The 20,149-nt window shown below is 34.3% G+C and overlaps 1 protein-coding gene across 1 annotated transcript in view; it reads right to left on the minus strand.

Annotated features, from left to right (window-relative positions):
• LOC145294171 (allurin-like) overlaps window positions 1-12,275 on the minus strand; it is a 65,170-nt gene extending 52,895 nt beyond the window's left edge. The window contains exon 1 of the mRNA XM_080141296.1: window positions 12,057-12,275. Within this exon, the coding sequence (XP_079997422.1) occupies window positions 12,057-12,113 (57 nt within the window). The 5' untranslated portion in view covers window positions 12,114-12,275. The remainder of the gene's footprint in view (window positions 1-12,056) is intronic.
• Window positions 12,276-20,149: the final 7,874 nt, after the last annotated feature.

The raw sequence follows: 20,149 nt of genomic DNA on the forward strand, positions 1-20,149 counted from the left end.
CTCCTTCTTCATAAGAGTTCTCTAAAGTACTGAATTACTTTTCTTTAACTGAACAAATTTTGATTTTAGATAGTATGGGATTATCTTAGGTATGGAATAATCCCAGTTTACCTGATATGATACGTCATTATCACAATATACATGGATACAATAAATATATATATATATATATATATATATATATATATATATATATATATATATATAGCCTTGGAAGTTTTTAACCTTTAAAACTGTAAAAAAAAATATCATTCGTAAGAAAACTATTTAGTCAGTAACTCATACCATCACCTGCAATTACTGCATCAACTTGCTCTCTCGAATTCACTATAGTACCAGTAATAATTTATTTTTAAGGGATCATCAATTGTTTAACATGAAACACTGTTTCGGTGATTTGAAAAAAAAAACAGTATTTTACATCATTGTGATGGAAATTACCCGAAACTGGACTGGTTCAACTGTGGTCAAATCTAAGTTATATTATCAGTAGGAAGTAGCATCTAGAAGGAAATTGGAAAATGCACGTGTTTGCTTGTACGCGGTTGGGAACGCGATTAGCTGGTAGTCGGAGGAGGTAAGGTAGGGATGGGGATATGTCTGTATGCGTTACGGGGATGGGTTGGATTGAATCGGGGAAGCTTTTCTTAGGGTTTTTTCGGTACATTTAAAAGTTTTAATGTAAAAACTACTGGGTGGAGGCTTAGTGTAAATCTAATAGTGGAGACCAAATGCGCTGATTTTTAAATAATTTCTTATTGGGGGGGGCTCGCCATTGGGGATTAGGGGTGGTACTTAGATGGTTCTAAATTTAGGTTTTAAGTATTTAGCCTTGAGAAGTAAATTCTAAGCTATATTTTCAATTGGGCCTAGGTTTTATATTGTGTAGGTTATATTCTCATTGCATCGTATGCTAGTTGGTAGTTGGTTGCAATTTAACAGGTGGTGTTTAGTGTACATATTTACGGGGATAGGATTTGTTAGGCAAAGTTGTTTGTGGGGTTATGTTTAAAGCAGATATGTTGTTAATTAGGCATTGGCAAGATGTAGACGATTCTAGGTTGGTAATTTATTTAAGGTTATGTAATGGTTGTGTGTTCAGAGGGTGTGCTAATATTTTATATTAAAGAGTTGAAGCTTTTTATGGCCATTTTATAAGATCGTGAGTGCTTATGGATGGTTTAAAAAACTTGTTTAGAGCTGTTGTCCAATAGTCCAATACTAAGGGAAACGGTTAGTGATGGATATTGTTGCATTTTATTTCATTTTATTTTATTCTTTTATACAGGCATCACGACATTATCAAGGCCGAGAGGGCACTCAAGGATAAAGGTTACAGAGTGTATAGTAGAAATTGGAAAATATAGTAATCATTAGTAATGAAAATTCGATAAATGTGTTAACTTATATGGAACGGCTCATCAAGAATTTGTTTACGTTAGACTTAAAGACAACAATATTGTAGTCAGCTGGAAAGCAGGAAAACGGAAGACAATTCCACAGGCGTGCAGTTCTAAGAAAGAACCTTGTTCATGGAATCTACGTTTAGGTTTAGGCACAGATAAGGAGTGGGGGAACCATAGACTGAAGCTCAGTCGAACACTTGCCATGAAAATAACGATACATCAGAGACAAACTCGCAACATCTCTTCTGTGAGATAGAGGTTGCAGGGAAGAGAAAAGGGCATCTCCTACAAGGCTACGAAGTCTATTTTGAACTCTATCAAGGCAGGACAGATGTGGCAACAGTATTCCATCTTTGGACGTACCTGGTTCTTATATAGATAGAGAATTGCATCAACAGTGATATATCTACTGGATCGATAGAAAGATCCCACCATTTTTCCAACTGCACTAGCAACAGATTTGATGTACGTATTCCATTTAAGATCAGGAGAAGCTTGTCAAAACTTGAGGCCTCCTGAAGATGAGAGCCATTCATTTCAATTGATGCCAGATGTGGATCAGAATGTTTATGATGTAAAGAGAGAAGCTTGATTTTAGATGCATTAAAAGTAACCAGCCAGTCCTTTCCCCATTGTACCACGTGCTCAAGATCAGAGGAGAGAGAATCAAAGAGAACTTGCCCTAAAAAGGTTGTCTCCGTCGAGAGATTTGCTAATCCCATGAGATATAACTGTAAGCACATCTGCTGTAGATCTAGCAGAACAGAAATCATATTGAGTGTCACTAAGAAGGTTATGTTTGTTGAGATAGTTGATTACTTCTGTATTAAACAAAGGAGACAGAACAGAAACTGAACATAGTTCAGGGCAAGTTGTGAGAAAAAGGTTTAGTAGACTCGCATACTGGCCGTCATTGTCGGACACACGGGTGGGTTCGTGAACAATGTGAGTGAGGTCATAAGCAATGGAGAAATCATGACAGAACCTCCCCTCATTATCGGTCTTGTTTGAGTGGGTTAAGCATTCGACGTTGTAAACATTGAAATCTCCACATACGTGAATGTTAGCTGATGGATAAGCAGATAGGACTTGGTCAATTTTCTCAGATATGCTTTTAAAGATAATAACTCCGCTGTTGTGGGGGCGATAGAGAGTAAATATAAATGCAGTAGTGTGAGCTAAAGCAACCCGGAAGCACATATAGGGTAAGTTAGGATCTTCTCTGGAGATGTCTCTACCACATGAAAAGCCATCTTTAATATAGGCACATATTCCATGCCCATGGCGATCTTGGGGGTCAGATTTAGAAGTTAAGTTAGAGCATCCTTTAATTGCAAACTCTTCTAGGGAAATAGCCTATCCAATGCCAGTTTCGCTTAAAAATAAAAGGTCTGGTTTTGTCTCCTGTAATTGGGTTTCAACCTCTGGAAGGTTAGAACGTAGGCCCCTGATGTTGGAGAAGGAGACATGTTAGTAGGGGTATACGTTTGAAGTTGGAGAACCGGGTTTAATCGTGTATATTTTCTTGAAATTTGTCAGGATGGAATTTTGGAATTTGTGGACTGGGTCGTCAGATTTACTTAGAGCAGGACAGAGAGGGAAACTAAGAAAAAAAGAAACAAAGGATTTTTTTGTATAACATGATAAGGTAAAGCCGTAACAGTTACCCACTAATATGGCATCGAGAGGCCCCACCAGAAGCTACTGCATGGTCCAGAATCCATTCACCAAATGGCAATGCAGCAACCCCAGTACTTTGCACCTGCTGATAGGACAGCCTCCTTAGTGGTTAATCCAAGGTTCGGGTCCCTGACTATTAGGCGGATAACGTCAGCCCAGATAAAACGTTTACGTCCAGCACCCTTACTAGTAACATGGCTACAAGGATAGACATAGAAACAGAAAATTACCGCCATCTCTGCCAACTGTTCGCGCAAAATACTGCTAACCTAGAAAACAGCTTTTTCTTCTCCCTCTGTCAGAAAAATCACTCATTTAAAAATGAGGACTGAAGGACAAATAAGGAGAAGCGAGAGTAACGGGAGCTGCCGATAACGCAACCACAATGCGTTTTCTACTCTCCATTAAAAAAAATAATAATAATAAATAAAAAAAAACTTAAGTATTATACTTAATAAAAGTCCAACGGACGTATTTAAGGGAAAGTATGGTGATAGATTCCCCTCTCACGAACTAAAAATGAATACAATTACCTAATCTATTTTTGCAATAAACTTGGTAGATAAATAAAAATTTATGGACGAGAAAAAAAGCTAGCATTTAATAAAACAGAAATACATAAATTAAATACTGAAATAAAATGTAGTTATTAATATTTAAATCTAAAAATAAAAAAAGTACGATTAATCTAAAAATCACTTATCTCGAAAAAGCACTTCCGTCTCCAAAATGCAAAGTTTAGAAAAGAATTTAAGTTTCTTTTTTAATTAACCGTTAAAAGAAAAGCGTGATCTTATTCTGGACTTTTGCCAGTCACATTTTAAGAAACCTGCGATATAAAAGAAAACCGGATGGGGGGGGGTCTTCCGAAAGTTAGTTGGTGACGTTATAAGTAATTGCGAGATAAAATGAAAGCAGGTCTAAAGGGGTGGGGACTGAAAGAATAATATAATGGATTGAGTCTATGCAACAAGAAAAAAGCTAGCATTTAATAAAACAGAAATACATAAATTAAATACTGAAATAAAATATAGTCATTAATATTGGAATCTAAAAATAAAAAGTACTATTAATATAGCAGTCACTTATCTCGAAGAAACACTTCCGTCTCCAAAATGCAAACTTTAGAAAAGAATTTAAGTTGTAATAACACCGTTCAAAACAACTTTTTTTTAATTAACCGGTAAGAGAAAAGCGTGATCTTATTCTGGGTTTTTGCTAATTACGTTTTAAGAAACTTGCGATATTAAAAAAATGCATTTTATGGATGGCGAGGAAGCTCATTAAGCTAGTTCCTGTTTGGTGGTGCATTTTCAGTGGGGTTAATTGCATTTACGTACGTGAACTTTCTCTTGTGTCTGCAAATTATCTCTTGTTTTGAATTGAGGATCTTTAATATTTAGGCGCCGTAATCAAAATTACCCACTCAATAGAAAATAGACACCCCACAAACCATTAAAATAAATTACCACGCAGCAACAATACACCCTCTATTTAACCATAATACATATACCCCTGAATCTCAGTAATATGTTAAAGACCATATATAATCTTATATATCATACTATATATAACAAGCTTCTCCTTATTTATTTAGAATTCAATAAAGATTCCCCCAACATTCTATAATTCCTCTTAATCTCTTTCCTCCCGAATGGACCTTACGCTAGACGCCGCATCTTCGCCATGCTACCTAGCACCTTCTCTACTCTTCTGATGAGGAACATTAGGCTTCGAAATGCCCTGGCATAAAGAGTCCCTTCTATTCCCCAAATTTTGCCTGTATTCCATTATTAAATAAATGGTTCATTCTATGTCTACCAATATATAGTTGTGTGTCTTCATTTCATACCGGTGCTATCCTATTATCTATAATATAAAGCTGAATGTCTGTGTGTGTGTCTGAGTGTGTGTGTCTGGTCAGGAATAGGCTCTTATATGATGGACTATTTAAAAAAAAACTGATTACATATAATAATAGAAGATTATCGAGACACAGGAATGGATATGCTTGATCTGGCAGAACGGTGGTTCATTAACATTGTGGGGTCTGCGTTAGCGCCTGGTCCACAAAATATCGAAATAAAAAAAATTAAAAAATTAAAAATTCGTTTACAACGGTTTGTGATATAGATGTACATCATAATACTTTGATAAGTATGTTTTAAATTAAATAGGGATGGTATAATAAAATTATGGGGTATGCGTTCACGTCTGGCCTCATGGAATGGAAATAGGCACACACTTTAATAAAGACCTTTCATATCTATCTGCGTAAGTATACTTTGATAATTATGTTTCAGTCTGAAGAAATATGGTATAATAAAATTATGGGATGTTCGTTCGCGCCTGACTTCCATAGAATGGACCTATGTCACAAAGTTTAAGAAGGTTTTTAAATATAGATCCACACAATATTGTGATAAGTGTTTCAGTGTAAACAGGTATGGTATAATAAATACTGGGGTTTATCTATTTTATTTTTACTTTCATCATATTTTGCTTTGGTTTTGATACCCCAAAATTCAAAGCTATCTCTTTACAACCCTTCCTTTTCATAACCTATCATACTTTCATACATCAGAGTCCGTTTTCTGTAGGCTGTTTTTGAACCCAGTCAACGACGGGTACTCTTGCTAGTTATATATATATATATATATATATATGTAAGTGTCGTGGCTCAATTTTTAATTCTGAAAAAAACAACATATAGAGACATATATTCGATTTAAGAATTTATTGTTTGACAAAGGAATATAGAGAAGGGGTTATTTTAATACTGTATATATATATATATACACACACATATATATATATATACATATATATATATATATATATATATTTCTTAGAATAACAAAATTTCAAATGATGAAAAAAAAGTGAATGTCTTTCAGACGTATATCCTTGGAAAGCCTTTCTGATCAAAAGCGCTTCGGGTTTTATTACATTTCGTGATTTTTTTTAATCGGCTTATTTATTTTATAACGTTCGATTATGGTTCACTTCTTTCTCATATATATATATATATATATATATATATATATGTGTGTGTGTGTGTGTGTGTGTGTGTGTGTGTGTGTGTGTGTGTGTGTGTTATAATAGGTAATTTTTGGATGAAGATATTTAATGAGAAATTAATTACCTTACTAGCAAACTTAATCAATAAGTGTAGCGAAAATATGAATTTGGTAAATAGCTTGGCGTTCATATCTTAAAAAGCGAGATACGGAATTTTAACTCATATAGGGATTATAAAGTAAGAAAAAACTATTTGGCTCTTTGTTAAGGAGAAACGGATATCAACAGATTTAAACGACATAAGAAAATAATCCAAGTGTAAATCAATATTTTATCTTCTTTTAAAGGCATGGATATACAACGACTTGCCCGCAAACAAAGGTTAATGACAGCGTCACGCTGAATATGTACACACCTGCAAATTGGAGGAATTTAATATGTACAATTTAAAATGAAAGATGAAAATCTGTTACTTATATTGATCGCTGCTTATATTCTCGCTGTTATAATAGTTGTTCTCTCCTTTGTCTTCTTTTCTACTCCTATGACTAGCAGGTGTTTCTTTAGTAGTTTTATAACATTTTAGCTTGGTCTCGTTATTTCCGTATCTAAAGTAGTTTTTCCTTATCAAAACTAGTAACAAAAACCGCTTCATCAATTCCTGAATTAGATCATTTTAAATTGTAGATACATGCCAACAAGGCGTCATTAAGCTTGATTCACGAATTACGACATTTGATTATGCATAGGACTATATTATAAGTGCGTAGCATAGAAAGAATAACAAATTAAAGAACTGGTGGTTGTTCATATTTTTTTGCAATGAACATTACATATGTAAAAATCATTAAAAATCACATTGATTAAATGTTGGATAAATTTGCTTGAATGGCCAGAGCTTAATTGCCATCAAGTTGAACGCGTGGCGGCTACAAAACCCAGAAGCGGTTGTCTTCAACAACGGTTATATTTTTTCCAAGCCCGACTGGCTGCAACCGAAAAATAACTATAACGCACTTGACAAAATGACCAATCCTACCGCTTACAAAATGACGGGTGAACTCATTTTCAAGATCAATCTAGTGTACAGTATTTACATAAAAACACCTGGAGTGGCCGCGAACTTCAGATTAAAGTCTATCTGGACTATAGTGAGGCTATAGTTATGCTCCTTTTCCTACACTGTACTTGTATGCTATTAAATATAACGCTAAATTAGCCCGACTACAAAACATTGCAACACGCTTTGTGGTTTTTTGTCCTGTTGGGAAACTTTCAAATTTCGACGTGGAACATTACTTTAGATGAATTTATATATTCAGATGATTCAGTGCAACTGTTTAGATGAAATACTTAAGGTATACATGGAGAAGGCATGAACTACAATGTATCAGTTTCCTGTTGTTTTCTGCTGTCATGGTCGTAACTGTGACAATATGAAAAATGTCATAGATGAAAGTGTGTACAATTTTGAAAAAGCTATTACGACTTATATGAATCGGTGTTGGGAAGGAGTAACCATGTACATTGGATCAATTGTGATTCATCATCACTGGCACTCACCTCATGTGAATTATTGATCCTGGAAACATGGGGAAAATGCAATATGTATTGGTTTACATTGAAAATTTACCAAATTAGTGTTTTTAAACGGAAAGGAGAATGTCTTATAAGTCAAAAATGTTCAACCTCTAAATTTGAAACTATGTCTGATGTAGAGGAGACCAAAGCTGACAGGACACCATAAAAAACCGTTCAAATTAATGTTATATTTTTGTCAGTTGGTGCATTGACACCTTGACATTGTACTTGAGGCTAAGATCACAGTGTGGCTTGAGTCATCTATCTCCGTGGAACATACTTCCGCTCTGCAAGATCTACCGCAGATGTGCTGACGGTTATATCCCACAGGATTAGTAAATCTCTTGACAAAGGCTTCCTTCTATTTGGTGAATTTAATGCTCACCACATCAACTGGCTTGGAGTCTCTTCTCATACAGATACAGCGGGCAGCACAACACATAGTTCTGCTATATCTCACTCCCTATCACAAATGGTTACGTTTCCAACCCGTTTCCCTGACCAGCAAGTACAACAAGCATCACTTCTAGATCTGTTTCTGACTACAGTTCCCGAGGATTGTATAATAAATGCTGACAGCCCACTCGGGAACGCTGACCATGCGGTGATAATGGTAGAAATCGCCCTAAATTCTAGACCCAAAACTGAAGAGCCAGTGCTCAAAACAACGAGATATTATAAAAAGGCTGACTGGGAAGCCATCAGAGATCTTATCAGAGATGCCTCATGGGGAAATATTTTTCTCTTCCTGCTGAACAGTGCGCAATTGAGACCACTGAATGGTTCAAAACAGCAATGGAAGCACATGCTCCCATGCGGAAATTTTATAGCAAGCTCCACTTTCCCCAATGGTTTATTTCGACTTGCGCAACTGCCATTGCTCAACGGCAGCATGTATACCGCAGATTTAACGGACATAAGTCCAGTTCAAACAAACAGAAGTATATAGAAGCTAGAAGTAACGTTAAGAACGAAATGGCGACAGCTAGGAGAGAATTTACTGAAATCACTAAAAAACGCATCGAAGCACAAAAATTAGGAAATCGTGACTTCTGGAAAATCTACAACAGTGTAGTACATAATGGGCAATCAACAATTCCCCTGCTAACCAACAATCACGAGGTTGTTTGCTCAGCAACCGACAAGGCTAATATGCTTGCCAGCCGGTTTGCCTCGAAATCCACACTGGACCCTATCAACCACCCCCTGCCTGACTTTCCTTTGCGGACAGACTCAATGCTAGACGATCTAAAAATCACCCCTGCTCAGGTACATGCTATCATACAACACCTTGACACTTCAAAAGCATGTGGACCTGATCTCATCCCAGCTGTGCTATTAGAAATGTGTTCAGCCGAAGTAGCCCCAGTTCTCTCCAAACTCTACAACAAATGCCTTAATGAATCATGCTTCCGGGATGTTAGAAAACTGCTTCTGTGGTACCAATATTCAAGAACTCTGGCGAAAAAACTGACCCATCAAATTATCGCCCTATTAGCCTCCTCCCACTTTTCGCCAAAATATAATTAATTAATTAACCAGGCTCTAGTCCGGCACCTTACAGATGCTAAACTTCTGACTGACAAAAAATATGGATTTAGACATGCCCGCTCCACAGCTGACATCCTCACTGTAATCTCTGAACGTATATACCATTCACTGGACAAAGCGGGGGAGGGCAGAGCGGTAGCTCTAGATATATCTAAGGCTTTTGACAGGGTATGGCACAAGGGTCTCCTCGGGAAAATTAAATCATACGGTATCACTGGTAGAATACTTAACATAATTAGGTCCCTCTACGATAAGAGAAAAATCCAGGTTGTCCTCGACGGTCGTACGTCTAAACAGTGGGATATAAATGCGGGAGTGCCTCAGGAGTCTATCCTTGGACCTCTATTGTTCCTAATATTTATTAATGACCTCCCCGACAAAACTGCCTCTGAGATGGGTATATATGCTGATGACACTACACTCTATAACAGGCATGACAGGAAAACAAATAAACACATATCTAAAGAAAATGCAAAAACACTAGAGGATGACCTCCAATCTGTAGTGGAATGGGGACATAAATGGATGGTCACATTCAATGCTGCCAAGACTAAACTGGTTTCCTTAAATAACTACAAGAAACCTTCTCTGCCACCAATAGCAATGGCCAGTGACTCTCTGTCCGAGAGTACATCTTTCAAACTGCTTGGCCTAACGTTCACAGGAAACATGAGCTAGAACAATTATATTGAAAACATTGCCAGGGCACCTGTAAAAAAGGTAGGCTCTCTCTACCGTGCTAGAAAACTACTGACACCTGAAAGTATCCTGTACCTCTATAGGCCACCATTTGCCCATGTATGGAGTATTGTTGTCACATTTGGGCTGGTGCATCTGCTACTAGTCTCTCGCTCCTAGACAAGGTTAAAAAAAGAGTCGCCAATCCGATAGGCCCTGAACTGGAATCTAAGCTTCAGCCTCTGTCCCATCGACGAAACGTGGCATCCCTCTGCCTGTTCTACAAGTACTTTAATGGTGAATGCTCTGACGAACTGCAGACACTTGTGCCCCCATGACGTAGACATCCTCGACAAACCCGACATGCAGCTAAATCCCACCCCCACACAGTAGAGATCCCTAGATGCAAAAGATCTTTCTACTCCAGTAGTTTTTTCCCCAGAATCGCTAGACTCTGGAATTTCATTCCAAGTTCCTGCTTCCCCAACTGTACTGACATGCACATGTTCAAGTGCAACGTGAACCGACAAAAAATTGCTCTTGACATATCAAAGGCCTTCGACAAGGTATGGCAGAAGGGTCTACTTCACAAGATTTCCAGCTACGGTATAACTGGAAATGTTTTCTCAATCATTAAATCATTTCTCTCCGATAGGCTCATAAGAGTAGTGGTAGATGGACAAAAATCGGAGGTCTGTAATATAAATGCTTGAGTCTCTCAGGGGGTCAATCCTGGGCCCAACTCTCTTCCTGATCTACACAAATGACCTCCCTATACACATACTTAAATCATTCGTTGACATCTATGCTGATGACACGACCATCTACGGCAACACATCAAAGGCTGTAAATGACAAAGTTCTCTCTGATTCTCTCTCCTCTGATCTTGAGCGCGTGGTTCAGTGGGGGAAGACGTGGCTGGTTACCTTCAATGCATCCAAAATCTAACTCCTATCCTTACATCATCAACGCTCTGATCCCCATCTGGCATCAATTGTGATGGATGGCTTTCGTTTGGGTGAAGCCCGTGTTTAGACAAGCTTCTGGGTTTGACATTTACTCCTGATCTGAAATGGAACACGTACATCAAGTCTGTTCCAAGGTCGCTGGAAAGATGGTGGGATCCTTCTACCGCTCCAGAAGATATCTCACTACTGATGCAATTATCTATCTATATAAAAGCCAAGTACATCCAAGGCTGGAATACTGTTGCCATATCTGGGCAGGAGCTGCTAAAAACAGCCTATCCTGCCTTGACAGAGTACAAAATAGACTTCGTGGCTTAGTGGGGATACCCTTTTCTCTACCCTGCAACCTCTCTCCCACAGAAGAGACGTTGCGAGCCTATCCTTGTTGTATCGTTATTTCTATGGCAGGTGCTCGTCTGAACTCCAATCTATGGTCCCCCTCGCCAATCTTTCACGAAAAACACCCGTCTAGCTGAATCCACTGTGAAAAATTTCCCCCACTCTATATCTGTGCCCAAATCAAAACGTGGATTCCATGAACAAAGCTTCTCTCTTAGAACTGCACGCCTGTGGAACTCTGTTCCGTCTGCCTGCTTCCCACCGGACTACAACTTGGATGTATTCAAGTCCAACGTTAGCAAATTCCTAATGAACCGCTCCCTTAAGTAAACACTTCATCAAATCTCCACACTAACATAATGTACTTGCAATAACCCTTATCCCTGAGTTGCTTCCTGGCCTTGATAAGTGGTGATCACTGTGTAAAAAAAAAAGACTACGCGCGGTGGTCCGTATCGGTCGCGGTAATTATGGTCAGCCAATGCCAGGATCAGCGGGGAACACTATAGACTTGAAGACCGGTGCATGGTTTAATGTCTACTGTGATGGCATGCATTTTAGAGTATGCTAACTTATGCGATAGATAATCAATACATGTAATTTAAGATAAATTACAAACGAAAATAAAACCATTTTGAGTTTGATTTCGAAAAGTCTAGAGAATGCTATGATCGGTTCAATATAAGTTTTAGGAAGCTATATAATGTTTCGCATTAAATGAGTTTCAGAATATTTAAATAATAAAATATAAATTTTCAATTGCTGAGATTTGTTCTCAAACACATAACAATGCAGTATATATATATAATGTTAAAGCTCAAATGAGACTTACCTTTATCATTATCGGCCCCAAGACGGCGAGAAAAGCAAATGAAACAAGTAACTTCATTATTGTTCGGTTTTCGAGCTGACAAACACTGAAGTTACAGGTGAATATGCATGTGCAAAAGCAAAAGTTATCTTACTTATATACTATTAAAAAAATTCGATTACAGTTTTAGTCACAAAAGAGAATCAATTGGCACTGGAAAATACCACAAAATAAACCAACAAGAAAAAGGAACAAAACACAATAGATAAAATATGTTTTATTGTTACATAAAGTGGCGGTCTCATCTTTCTTTGTCTTCGAAATGTATATTGTTTGATGTTATTGTTAAAGTAAAACCTGGTCAAGGGGTTCAATCGATCATTTGTATTAAACAGATCTAGAAAACAGACTTGAATAAGAGGAGGACGATTCGATTTTATTTTTGTTTTGGTATAACAATTGTAAATTATCTTCGCTGGTTAGATCTGGACGATTGATTACAAATGGTTAAAATTGTAATGTTATATATATATATATATATATATATATATATATATATATATATATATATATATATATATATACATACATATATATATGTATATACATATACATACATAAATATATATATATATATATATATATATATATATACGTAAATGTATATAAGCAGCTGGTTCGGTATATCTGTATATATATATATATATATATATATATATATATATATATATATATATATATATATATATAATATGCTCAAGCCGGTTTGTTTTCACACGGCGATATATATATATATATATATATATATATATATAGATAGATAGATAGATAGATAGATAGATAGATAGATAGATAGATAAATATACATATGTATATATATATATACATATATATATATACTCGTGTGAAAATAAACTAGCTTAAGCAGATGCAGGACAAGCTGCTTATACATACACACATACACACACATATATACACACATACATACGCACACATAAATATGTATGTGTAAAATGGCATATATATACATATACATACATATGTATATCTTTTTCTTGCTCTCCATTCTCTCTCTCTCTCTCTCTCTATATATATATATATATATGTATATATATATATATATATATATATATATATATATATATATATATATATATATACAGTGCCACGCAAAAGTATTGAATACGTTACATTTTTCTTCATAACTTTAATTAGGGATCAAGATTTTAACTGACATTTGGTCAGTATATTCCTATTACTATTCTAACTAATACTGGGGGTAGTAATTACAAATGTATAGCTTAGAAAGTTTATATTAAATGAAAAATATAAATCAACTAACGCAAAAGTATTGGATACATTGATTTGATATTTGGTTGCATAGACTTTATTGCATTCAACAGCTTTCAATCGCTTTTTATAGTTGCCCACATATTTTTGGGAAAAATATGCAGGTATTTTGCGCCATTCTTCTTTGCAGAACTGTTCTAGTTGTTGACTATTTTGTGGATTCCTCCTTTGAACGTTGATCTTCAATATTTTATACACATTTTCAATTGGGTTGAGGTCTGGAGACTGACTGGGCCAAATAAGAACGTTAATTCCGTTATTTCCAAGCCATTCTTTGGTTAGTTTGGTAGTATGGGTTGTCCTGCTGAAACACGAATTTGATGTTATGTCCCAACAAATCAGCAGATTGCTGGAGGTTTTTCTCCAAAATTCCCCGGTACATACGTCCATTTATTCTACCATTGATGATTTTTAGTGCACCACTACCTTTGAATGAAAAACATCCCCATACTATAATCGAACCACCGCCAAACTTTACCGTAGGAATGGTATTCTTTTTCTTATAGGCGATGCCAGTTTTACGCCATACATGTGTTGCTGTATTTTTCCAAAGATTTCGATTTTCTTTTCGTCTGATCAGATTACCTTGTTCAAAAATTATTGAGGTTGTTTTCCATATGTTTTAACGTAACTCAAACGTGATCTGATATGTTTAAGCTCAATAATGGAACTTTTCTTGGGACCTTGATACAAAACTTGCACGATTAAGAACTCTACTGATTGTATCCTTGCTCACATTAATCCCAGCTCTTCACCACGAGCAAGAAAAAGGTGTTTTGTACATTTCTACTTACCTACCTTGATTATTTTTCGTTTAATTTCGTTGGCCGACCACATCTTGGAAGATTTGCAACAGCTTCACCAGGGTTTTTAGACTTTCTAATAACGTTTCCACCTGTATTAAGTGGTATCTTATGTTCCCTTGATATTATCCGATACCCTTTTCCTCTTTTGTGCTTATCAATGATTTTTTGACGAATGTCTATTGACAACTTTTTTAGTTTAAGGCATTTTTATATATTAGTTGGTTGGCTTTGAAGGAGTGAAACCAAACTGGAAGAATTTTATAAAATTATGTTAATATAAAGCTATCTGATTGGTCAATCATAACTCCTTTGCTTTAGTGCAACACGCTAAGCAAAAGTCATTTAAATTTATTTAAGGAAAATATTTTTTTTAAGTGTATCCAATACTTTTGCGTTTGTTAATTCATATTTTTCCTTAAATATAAACTTTCTAAACTTTGATTTTGTAATTACTACTCCAAATATAATTTAGAATAGTAATAGGAATATACTCACCAAATTTTAGGTACAATCTTGAACCCTAATTAAAGTTATGAAGCAAAATGTAATGTATCCAATACTTTTGCGTTGCACTGTATATATATATATATATATATATATATATATATATATATATATATATATATATATATATACAACAGTTTTTTAACCTCTGCCAGTGATATTAAAAGTCATTTTTTTATTAGTATTATTGCTTCCCCACGAGGAAAATTTGTAACAGAAGGTAATTTCTAATGTTAGGAACGCAGGCTTACAAAAAGTGTAAATTTGGCCATATGCAAAAATAAAACCGGCTTTAGTATAGGAAGATTTTCTACCACATTGACTAAGGACAAATTAAATTAAGTGTAGCGTTAAAACAGATACTACACTGGAATCTCAGGTAAAAAGGGCAGATCCTTCTTTTTCTATTTAAAAATATATTAAAATGAACATCTTACTATACTCAGTTAGTGATATTCTATCGACTACATGAAAATAAACTAAGTTTATTCTTTGAAAAAGAAAAGTTAATGAATCTATTATGTATTTGCAATGGTTATTTATGAAAAAAAATTGTTTCATTTCATTATTACCTTTAATTATATTTATGCATACTTTCTAAATTCTGTATAATAGCGTAGAATTTAAGATGAAAGCCCATACATGTATAAATATATATATATATATATATATATATATATATATATATATATATATATACGTTTGTATAAATATTCGTATATGTATATATGTTCGTATATATATATGTACATATATATATATCTACATATATATATATTATTTGTTTATTATTAGATAGATTACTGTTTTTAAAAAAATAATAAATAAATAAATAAAAATTACGTCCAAGTAAAAAATGGGCGACTTTCTAAAAAAAAAAAAACACCGGATCTCCAAGGTGGAGATGTTAACTTTAATGTCGTTTAAAAAGTCCAAATCAAAAACTACATGAATAAATAAAGGATATAAACTACACAGTAAATTGTCTATGGCATCATAGCGTAATGGATTAAGACGCTGGACTGAAATACATAAGCTCCGGGATGTGAATCATAATATTGTTGATGATGTATGTAAAAATTTCTAGCAAACCTCTGTATTAGAAGATTTTGTCTACAAAGTTGTAATTCGATATATACAGTATTCAGACATGTAATACATTTACGATTTAGTTTTTAGCCGGTAGAAATTGCTGCTAAGTGGTCACAATAGTTGACATTAGCAGAAATAGTCGACTAAATCTGTGTGCATGCATTAATCAGGATTTATATGTTGAAGACGGTGGTAAGAGTTGGTTTTAATTCTAATCAATAGCACTCCAGTTATTATTATAACTTTTCTGGGATCGTTACTTGTGTACTCTATAATGACCACTACAAATCTATCTACGATAATAAATACGAAATCTGCATGATCTAAAATGTCATATACATGCATATATCTGTATGTGTGTGTGTTTGAAATGAGTTCTAATACATTAAAATAAATTATTTGTTGAATATATATATATATATATATATATATCTTCTATTCCTATACATTTAAAGTTGAAATCTTGATCGCAATTATATAGATATCAAAAGCGTACTTTATATATATATATATATATATATATATATATATATAGATAGATAGATAGATAGATAGATCTATTATTATATATATATATATAGATAGATAGATAGATAGATAGATCTATTATTATATATATATATATATATATATATATATATATATATATATATATATATATTGTGCAATATAAAAATCAATATGGAATTTGCTTTACATCACGTTGGCAACAAAAATCTTGTGGTTTTTAACTTTTAAATTCAGATGGACAAAAATGTATTGATCGAAATAAGTACTAGAAGAATCAATACATTTTTACTTACACAATCATGTGCATTTGTGGCAGTTACTAAAAATCTTTCGTTCTCGTTTTAATGAAGTCGCTAAAAGCGTTTCTCATATCGCTAAGGTTTTTGGCGGATTTCTTTCGTAGAAAGTTGTCGAGATGCTTGAAAAAGTTGATGTCGTTAGGGTAGAAATCAGGAGATTATGGCGTATAAAGCAGAAATTGTATACCAATTCCTTCAATTTCTGCAGGATCGGTTTAACAACGTGCGGTCGAACCTGGTCGTTGGGCAGAATCAGACTTTTTTTTTGTTGAAGATTCTGATACAATTTTTCATTTTGGTGACAGTATTCTTCCGCCGTAATGGTATATATATATCCAAATATATATATATATATATATATATATATATATATATATATATATATACGTATAAACACACACGCATATGTATATGCGTATACCCGCATGCACCTATATTCATAAATACACAGAAAAGCACATCAGTATCAATGCACCAACCAGCATACGCCTATGTAAAAATATATAGATACACACATATACACAGCTTAAAAGCCTCCATGAACCCGCATAGATGCACAGATGCACCTGTATATCTAAAAACACCCACCCAACAACATAAACATCCACAAACTCAGGGAAACTTCCTATTATAAGCATTTATTTATAAACAATCACACCACCCATGCGACCGGTGCTTATAGGCACATACACACACACACACACACACACAAACACACACACACGCACACACATGCACACACACACACGCACTTATATATGCATGATGCTAGTTGGGTGTTGACTCCCTAAAAAGGAGGGATCGTACGCCCTTTGAAAGGTCTTGTTTTTAATCTTTCTCGGAGACTAACTACCCTCGTCACCAGACTGGCTGGTGGGGGAACCGGTTTAGTCGCCGGTAACCCGACCATGCGACAGGTAGTACTTGGTTACATGGTACCAGTAGAATATAACATCACCTGACAAACAATTAGATAGGAATATATCACAAATAGACTGTAACATTTAGACGATCATACAACGGCCCCCTTTTATGGTACCAACAACACAACATGTGTTTGATAATTATTTCCAAATAGCTGAATAAAACTATAGCAAGAACCACTAATTTAATTTACTTAGAAGTAAGTATACTTAAACCAGTTTAAATGATAATTATCCAATGCAATTGCAAGTTATAGACTGGAATGATAGTGAATTTAATTTTGATATTACAATCGCATTTCGATTTTGTTGAACTTTTCATCTGTAAGGAAATTAATAAGAAAATTGTTGTGATAATTCATGATAAATTACTTAACTTCTTAGTATAACTTTTAATTTATACGCTAAAATATTAAACACTAAAATAAACAAAATCATCCACAATCGGCGATAAATTACTTTATTTTTAAAACATTAAAAATGGAGTGTCTAAATGATTTATGAGGGGAATATCTAACTTATTAACAAATAATGAACAAATATTCATAAAAACGATCAAGAGACATTATAAAAATTCCCATGATACAATAAAAAAAATCAAAGTGAATCTAAATGGATAGTGGGTGGCAAAGTAGACAAAATATTTTGCAATACATATCGTATCTCATAGAAAGCATACCCGGTGAACCAAGTGCAAATGAAATACAAACGATTGCACTGAAAGGGACGGCTAGAATCCTGAAAAGATTTCTTGGTTTGGACTCACTAAATAGTGGTTAATGTCAGACATCTGGTTGGATGTCCCACCCCCTAGAAGAAAAAGTTTAAGAAAAATGAAAAAAAAGTAACTATTAATAGCTCATCAACTAAGAGACCTGTGCTTCCTGGTTAGCTGTCAGCGTCGCTGCCACATGATTTTATAATATATATGTGGAGTCAGTTCATGTGAAGGATGTGTGATTTGCATACGGGAAATGCCATTACTTTACCTACGCGTTAATTGCGTCGTTACAAGCAAATCAATAGCTTTAAACAAAACCAGGATTAGTAGGAATGTCGCAATTATAGAACAAATAATTATGGTAATAATCAATCGTAGCCTCCATGAATTTCAGACGATGTCCCCTAGGAGCAGAATCCCTAACCCGGAGAAAGTTCGTAAAGTTAATGTAATATAATTAAAAGAATAATACCATATACAGGATAAACTTATCATTAAATTAAAATTATATATGACATTAATTCTTTCAAATAAAGTCAGTTGATTCAACTTATAAGATAAACACAATAGAGAACTGCAATTAAAAGTGAAAAGATAATTATAGCTGAGGCTTATAAAACTTAATTGATATATTTTTATTGGATATACTTGTATATAGCAAATCAGGGTTTCTGCATTACTATATCCTGATGAAGATACACCTTCTCCAAACATGAGCTTAAATAAATCGAGAATAACGCTTTTGAATATGATGTCAGTATCTCTAATGAAATTAATATTTTAATTCATAGGTAGATATTTCAACTGATTTGAAAATATTAAAATAGTAAGTGAGCTAATAATAGTATATACTTATGATTAGTTATAATAACAGACTAAATATTAAATGAACCCATAAATTGAAACAAATAATAGATAGTCTGAAATGTAAATAAGTTGCTTAAGATATGGCTAAGAATTCTAATCCTGAATATTACGTTAGAAATAACTTAGTGCTCAAAAAATATATGACATAAATGTTAAATTGCATTTATATAGTATAATTCTCGCATCTTATGAATCTTATGAAGGGTGTTCTTTTCCCTTCTCTATAGTCTCTTCCTGACAGATGAAAAGTTATCGGTTTATTGCTACTGTATTGTATTACCAATGTAAGTGCTCGATTAAGCTCTGATCTATTATTTTCCCCGTAAAACCTTTACAAGAAAACGCATCTAGTTAACATCATTAAAAATAATGTGTGTTCTTTGTGTGTGTACGTAAAAAAATAAAGAATATTTCTATGGGTAAAGTTTCGTTCCAAGAACTGCTTATCTCCTGAACAGAGTGCAACGTGGGTGCTTTCAAGTTTACTACATCATTGTCGTGTTTAAGTCAAATTCTACAATTTCTTGTTAGAATATTATATAATAAAATGTACATCCTCACGGTGTTGCCTCACGCCATCAACAATATTAACACTTATATTTGAGTAGCGTTTAGGATTTCATACTCTGGAACTCGTTATTGCATCAAGGCCATTATGTAGATATACTAACTATCGAATGTTATCGTGTTATACATCTTTTGAATAGCACATTTCGATGTGTTTTATGAACACAAAGCAATGAGCACAAACATGTCTATACCTTTCCTTGTTTCATGTTCAGCTGAAAATAGAAGAACAGGTGTTTGCATGCCAAAGGAAAGAAATAACTTAATATAAGGACCTAACAACAACAAATGTTATATTTATACATTCAAGCATCGCTCATGGCACGTGAGGACTAAAGAATACTATAAATGGAAAAATAAATATTCTATAACTTTGAAGGAAAACATTATTATTGTTTACTTACTTTTGATAATATCTGGGAATTTTGATGCCTTTATATATATATATATATATATATATATATATATATATATA

Source organism: Euprymna scolopes, chromosome 1 (assembly GCF_053919585.1).
Source record: "Euprymna scolopes isolate OS-2025 chromosome 1, ASM5391958v1, whole genome shotgun sequence".
Taxonomy (NCBI): Eukaryota; Metazoa; Mollusca; class Cephalopoda; order Sepiida; family Sepiolidae; genus Euprymna; species Euprymna scolopes.